Source organism: Tenrec ecaudatus, chromosome 8 (assembly GCF_050624435.1).
Source record: "Tenrec ecaudatus isolate mTenEca1 chromosome 8, mTenEca1.hap1, whole genome shotgun sequence".
NCBI lineage: Eukaryota > Metazoa > Chordata > Mammalia > Afrosoricida > Tenrecidae > Tenrec > Tenrec ecaudatus.
The window spans coordinates 150,449,673-150,456,864 of NC_134537.1; the positions used below are offsets into that span (position 1 = coordinate 150,449,673).

Below are 7,192 nucleotides of genomic sequence, written 5' to 3' on the forward strand. Positions count from 1 at the left end.
TCCTCCATATTGTTTATCCCATCTTCTAGAATCTTTACAGCTCCTTATAAAATTTACCTTTAGAAGGGAGACATCGGACAGTGTAAGACATGACAAAATAATAATTATAAATTATCAAGGGTTCCTGGGGGTGAATGGGAGGGGGGAAATGAGGAGCTGATACCAAGGGCTTAAGTAGAAAGCAAATGTTTTGAGAATGATGATGGCAGCAAATGAACAAATGTGCTTGACACAATGGATGGATGTATGGATTGTGATAAGAATTGTGCGAGCCCCCAATAAGATGATTTCAAAATAAATAAAGAAAGAAATAATTTTGAGACTTTCAGGAAAATCACACGAATGATATTTTAGGTGGGGGGAAATTCACTAGGAAATGGAGGGCACGCTCTTCCAAAGGAAAGCTCAGCGGAACTCCTTATGTTTGCAAAACCCAATTTGTGGACCATTGCACGTGGGATGTGTGAACAAAGCCACTGGAGTACATTTTGATGTTTTCAGTTGATGGTTGATTGTGCTGCACGGGATGGTTTGGGCTTGAAACAGCCAATCAGCTAAGTTAAGCAGGCGAGTGGATGGAATGGTTTGTGTGAGGTTGGCAGCTCTACATCAGGCTTCGGGAATTGTGTTTTCCAACCAGCAGTGGCAGCAGGAGCTCCCTTCAGGCAAAGGAAAGACACAGGCAGCGACCTGGCCCTCTTTCCTGCCTCTCAGTACGGTGTGTGTGTGGGGGGGGTAGGTAGTGTGCTATGAGGCCCACTGATGGCCATCTCACCTTCTAGGGCCATGGTGAAGCCTTGAAGGGACGCTAGCCCACTGAGGCGTATGCGGGGCAGGCTGGCTCTGGACCAGAGCGGCCCAGGCCCCCTTTGGTAGTTCTCTGGTTGCATCTGCCTCAGATGGGAGCACAGCTTCTGGAAGCAGCCAGCGCTGGCTCCCACTCAGGCTATGCCACACACCGATGCCACCTCAGGCAGCATCTAGGTCCTTAGTTGCTTTTTTGTTGGCAAAGCAGGTCCACAACACAACCTCCCCCAAAGCTTGTTTTGGGGGTCAAATAGGAGGGCACAGTGTTAGCACAGCAGCTGAGCACACTGTGCTCGGGTGTTACTTCTAAGGGAGCCAGACAACAGGTCCCGTAGAGAGGCAGGTGGAGCCCCCTCAAAAGCAACACCAGGAGGCTGCTGTGGACCCCACAGACCTTGCAGTGCTCAGCGCGGGTGGGAGGTAGGGAGTCCTCACCCTTAAGTCTGCCTTTGGAAACAGGACAGGAGGAAGTAGGAAGTGAGGGGTGAGTGGGGTTGGAGACCCAGGTGGGACAGAGTGGCAAGCCAGGGCAGGGGCTGGGCTCAAACACCACTCCTTGGAACTGCTGCTTAGCTCCCAGGTGGGGCATGGTGTTGCCCGGGGAGGGGGCGTTGCCCCTCTTGCTGTGAGTAGACCATGTGGTTCTACGTGGGCTGCTACCTCAAGGCCGACAGTTCAAATCCACCAGCTGCTCCTCAGGAGAAAGGGGAAGCCTTCCAATCCTTAAGATTTACAGTTTCGGAAATCCGAGGGAGCAGTTATATATACCCTGTCCTATCGGGTCGCCGTGACTCAGAATTGATTCCGTGGCAGTGGGTTCCTTTATGTACGGTGGTGAGATTGGTTTTGCTTATTACTGTTTGGGCCTTTAGAGTTGAAGAGGACTTGGACCAGATCCTGAACCTGGGCGCTGACCCCAAACCCAAGCCCCTGCCCAAGCCCAAGCCCAAGCCTAAGCCGCCAGTGGCAGCTAAACCTACGTTACCCAGAAAACCAGCTGTCCCCCCCAAAGTGGGCCCATCAGAAGCCATGGCCGGGCAGCGGAAGCAGCAGCAGCAGCGGATCCAAGCCATGGACGAGATGGACATCTTGCAGTACATCCAGGACCATGATGCAACTGGCGAGGCCACCCCCAGCCTCTTCTGACCCTGTGCGCCCCCCTGCTGGACCTCAGGCCATACATGTCTCCTGTGCAGGGGGGGTATGAGTGAGTTGGGGGGACAGGGGGGAGGCTGACTCCTAGGATACCTGTGCTACCTTGTTCCTTTGTCTCCTGGTCTGCAGGGTGGGGGAATGAAGGCCACCGGAGGAAGTGACTGTCCAGGAGGGGGAGTAGTCTGAACTATGGAGTGAGAGTGTGGGGTCTCAAGGGTGCCTGTCCAGGGCACTGACACCTTCTGCGCAGGCCTCACTGTGGCCAGCCCCAGACGGGAGGCCTGAGCCAGGAGCGGGAGCTTCTGCTGTGCCGGGCCACTCCGATGTCTTTGGGTGGCCAGAGGAGGCTATGGATGGGTTCACTGGGACAGGAACCCTGAGGGTGCCGGGAATCTTCTGCTGGGTCTCCGCTAGTAGCTCTGGGCCTGCCGCTCTCCCCATGAAGCAAGCTCAGAGAAGTCAGATCCAGCCCCACTCCTCTGGGTCTGGATAGCCCATTGGGCCACCTCCACGTGCGCCTCCCTTTTCCTTTCTCAGGATGACCAGGCCAGAACGTGGCCTCCTCAGGCCTTCGGGCAGAGCTCCGGGGTCCACCAGTGCATCCGTCAGCTCCAGCCATCACAGCCTCCAGAGCATTGCCCCACCTGAGCTTGGGGACCGTCCAGCCCCTGGCTGCCTCCCCGCACAGTGGGCCGGACCTCTGCTGGCACATGGCAGGTGGTACAGACCCTCCTCTGGAGTCTGCACCTGCTCACCGTCCTCTCACCAGTGGGCACCACCAGCCCAGGTAGAGTCAGTGCCTTAGACCTCCAGGACCCCTGTGAAATCTGCCATGTCTGAGTGGCATTTGCTGGACTGACTCAGACAAAGAATGTTACTTTGTGATGAAACCCTTCGTGTGTAGAGCTGGGTTGGAAACAAATCCCAGAGTTTGTCTTTTGGGATTTGTTATAAAACAGAACTGTTGTGCCAAGGCCCCGCCCTGCGTGACGAGCAGAGGCATAGGAAGGGGCTTTGGTTATAGGACCCCAGACCCTTTCCTGATAGAAGCCATGCACCAACCCCGAGAGAGCCCCTTGTCCTGGGCCGCTTGTTTCCTGCCATCTGAGGGTCCCTTGACCCCAGTCTTGTGAGTCCCAGGGTTGCTGGGATTGTCATCTGCCCAGCACCTTCCCATGTGCCTCCCAGGATGGGGTGAGAGGTGATTCCAGAAGCTGAGGCTGAATCCCTCTTCCCCAGCCCATCACCACTGGCCTTTAACCTCCCCTTCCTCACCCGAGGACACACTCTTGCCCGGGGTCTGGCCCTGAGGACCTCTACTCATGAGTGACTGCAGAAGACCCCTCGGTGACGAATAGGTGATGCCCAACTGGACTCTTTACTGGAAAGGCTGCAGAGCTGTGCTGCCCAGCTCTCCCTCACCCGCCCGGAAATGCCAGCTCCCTGCACACCCTGCCCTGGCCTTCCCCCACCCTCCGGCTCACTTTGATGGATTCGCCGCGAGAAGGCTTCTGTGTCACATAGGAACAGAAAATGACCACGGGTCCCTCTGGCTGGAGTCTCTGCAGAAGCTGGCCCTGCCACTGACGTGGATTCACTGAGCGTGGCCCAGCCTCACCTTCGATGGACTAGAGCTGCCGGACACCTCAGTAAACTGTGCTTCCCGGATGAGAAGGCTATAGGTGTGGTTTGTCTCTCACCACAAGCCTGGGTCCTCCTGGCCAAGCAGTCGCATCCTGGCATCCAATAAAGGCCATCTTAGTGATGCAGTCCAGCGCTGCTTTGTGCCGTTCTTTTCACGGTGTTGAGCTAATGGCGGTGGGCGAATAATTCTTTATAACAGTCTGAACTGGGAACTGCCCTTAAGGGACCCCAGGGTCTGTCAAAACTGCCCCAACTGCGCACGTGGGCTCTCAGTTGCATGGGGTGAAGGAGAGGAAAAGCTTCCGTCATTTCTTCCCCACTGTGTAAACTGAGGCAGAGGGGCCGCCTGAGCTTCAATGGAGGTCATTCCTCAGGTCAGGAACAGAGGGATCACCCAGCAAGGCCTTGTGTAAGAGGACCCCCTCCCCTTCTCTTGACCACACCGCCCATCTTGCTAAGTAGGAACAGGTCCCTGCCCGGACTGCCCTGGGGCCCTCTCAGCTCGGGCCCCAGGCCAGAATCTGCAGCCCTGCCTGGATCTATGCATCCCCAATCCCCGCAGAGAAACCCTGCCCAGGCCTCCTGGCCTCACACTCCCCGCTGGTGCTTAGCTTCTGAGAAGCCGCTTTCCTCCCCAGGACCCAGAGGTTCTGAAGCCAAGCAATTCTGCACATTGACCTCCACCACTGCAGGGCTGGAGGGAAACCCAGGGAAGCTGCCCTGCCTCACCCCATGGGATAAGGGGGAGAGAGGGTTTTCTGTAATCCTCACGAAGAGGACCGCCAGGGATTTCCTTCGAAGGTCCTGTTGGGTGGGTTTCAACCCCAACTTTTGGGTTAGCTGTCAGGCTTAACCATGTGCAATCTAACAACAAAACTCTGCCCTGGAGTCGATTCCGACTGATAGCGACCTTATAGGGCAGAGCAGACGGCCCCTTGTTGGTTTCTGAGACTGTAACTGGATGGGCATAGAAAGCCTCCTCTCTCACACTCAGGGCAGCTGGTGGTTTCAAACTGCTGACCTCATGGATCACAGCCCAAGGTGTAACCATTGTACCACCAGAGCTCTCAGGGTACTATAAAGTCTCCTCCCTGCTTAACGGACTTTCCGTAGTCTGGGTCTCTTAGTTCGGCACCATGGAGCCTCTCCCCAGGGTGAGTGGGGCACTGAGAAGAGGCAGTACGCTGGATGGCTGGTCAGAGGCACTGCCAACTTCCACTCAGGCTTCTCCACCCAGGCTGGGGCCCTTCCTGCCTGCTGTTCACTGTGCTACAGCTTCGCGTGGGGGGCCTGTCCCTGGTCTCAAGGCCTCCTGGGGTGCAATGTGCTCAACAAATAACCTCCCCTCACCCACGGCGGACCTCCACTCTTCTCTTCGGCTCTGGCCACTGGCGAGAGCCCCGGGATCTCATTGCTCAGGCTTTGCGCGGTGACACAGGAGCTCCTGCACAGGGATCCCAGGCTCAGCACGAGATCCCAGTAAGCAGGGACCCTGGCTGACAAGTGCCGATGCGGCGCTGCCAACGCAGCACAAAGCAGCAGCCTCGGAATGGCTTTTTCAGCAAAGCTGGGCTTGCTGCTGCCAGCCTAGTGGGCTGTTCTCACCATCTGCTGCCTCCCGTGTGCAGCTTCTTCAGCACCACCAAGCACTCCGTGAGCACCGACTGACTGTAGGCAGGCTCTGTGGACATGCCGAAGACGGGAGAGACCAGGTAGGTGAGCAGGGGGATAAAGCAGGTCCGCCCTTCCTGTTGGAAAGGTCTCCCTTGTATTGGGTGCCAGTGAACTTTCGATGGAGAAGCAAGCATGCAGCGCAGTAGAGAGGGCTGTGTTCAGGGGCTCAGGGCGCACCTGGGAGAGCAAGGCCGGGCCGACAGCGTGTGAACATTTCCTGAGCGCCTATCGGTATGGGTGTGTCCTGCCTGGTTTGGGTAAGAAGCACCGAGGAAATACGGTAGGAGCAGGCAGAGCCTATTCTTGGAGCTTCTTGGCCAAACAGCCACGCAAGGAAAGGAGGTGCCCTGCCTCTGCCCCCACTTCTGTGCAGTCCTTGCTGTCCCGTCCACCCTTCCTTCTCAGCTGTGGTTTGTGGCCCGGAGCCTGGGCCTTGCCCGTGGTCATTCAGGGCCTGCTTCTTTCCAGGAGAGCAGGAGAGAAGCCTTCCGCATTCCTTGGAGTTGGGCAGAGTGCTTGCAATCTCATCAAAGATGCTTTCTGAGGCTCTGGTTGGGCTGTTTGGCCTGTTATCACGGGTGGGGTGGTGGGCTGGGATCAGGTGGCACTAGCTGTCCATACTTTGTTGGTGACTGATAGGGTGGACAAGGTGCACTGAGAATGTGCCTTGGGGAGACTCCGGACCATGCCTACCTGGCTAAGGGATGGCTTGATCCCCTAGACAATTGTGTCCTGCCTTGTGGGTGCGTGCCTCCGCCATCCCCAAGGGCAGTGTACTTCCTGTTGGGCCCTTGGCTCCCAAGAGTAAGTGCCCCATCCTGAATAATGGGGTCAGAGCACAGACCCAAAACCCATCTGTAGACAATGGGGCATCCCCTCACAGCAGGGTCACAAGGAAGGATGAGTTAACCAGGGCACAGTATAGCACCAATGAAACACATGATATTCCTCTGGTTCCTTGAGGCTTCCTAACCCCCCACCATCATGACCCCAGTCTTGCCTTTCAGTTCTGGCTAGACTGGAGCATGTACACAAGTACAGGTAAGAACTCAGGACACACAGAATCCAGGTCAGATAACCCCCTCAGGAACAGAAATGGGAGTGACAGGAGGGTAGGGGGAAGGTGGGGAGGAAGGGGGAGCCGATTGCAATGATCAACACAACCACACACACCCTCCAGGGGCTGACGACCAGAAACCATGGTGGAAGGAGACAGCACTTGAAAATAATAATAATTTCTAATTTTTCAAAGGGTCACAGGATGGGCGGTGGGGGTGGGAGAGTTGCTGATACCCAGGGCTCAGCAGAAAGTGAATGTCTAGAAAATCATGATGGCAACATATGCACAAATACGCTTGATACAATTGATGTATGGATTGTTATAAGAGCTGTAAGAACCCCCAGTAAAATGATCCTTTAATAGAAAACAAAGCAAATCCCATGGCCTATAGGTCATTTCCCAGCAATCCCTGTCACGCTCACCCTGTCTGAGGAGAGGCCATGTTAGGGAGGGGGTCTGGGGGACACATGTAGACACCTACCGTGTGCCCCAACTGCAGAGTTCGCATATATGCAGCCAAAGCCAGACTTGTCAAAACCTCTAACCCAAAGGGGTGGGTGGTCGGTGCCATGGTGTTGGGTGTCCACTCAGAGCGACCCCATGTCGTACAGGTTGAATTGTGCCTGCCCTCCCCACCCCCACCCCCAAATCCGTGTTGTAAACCCTAACTTCTATGCCTGTGGCTACAGTCCCCTTTGAGAATGGGTTGTTGTTTTTATTGTTACTGAGACAGGATCCGCGGGTGGTACCTTTTTCTGTCAGTGTCTGGAGACATCGAAAAAGACCAGTATCTGTACATGGTGAACCTCCTGTGTGAATAGTTCAGCGTGCTATCGATTTGTTACTCAGTTC

General features: G+C 55.6%; 1 protein-coding gene across 3 annotated transcripts in view; it reads left to right on the forward strand.

The window, feature by feature from the left end:
- Positions 1-4,832, forward strand: part of HS1BP3 (HCLS1 binding protein 3) — a 76,157-nt gene extending 71,325 nt beyond the window's left edge. Inside the window, exons 7-8 of one of the 3 annotated variants that reach the window (XR_012785761.1) lie at positions 1,680-2,014; positions 2,500-4,830. Coding sequence is in view for 2 of the 3 variants with exons in the window: in XM_075557064.1 (XP_075413179.1) it covers positions 1,680-1,953 (274 nt within the window). In the remaining variant the exon portion in view is untranslated. Of the gene's footprint in view, positions 1-1,679 lie in introns of all 3 variants that reach the window. The other 2 variants (XM_075557064.1, XM_075557062.1) reach the window with 2 other exon arrangements.
- The last annotated feature ends 2,360 nt before the right edge of the window (positions 4,833-7,192 follow it).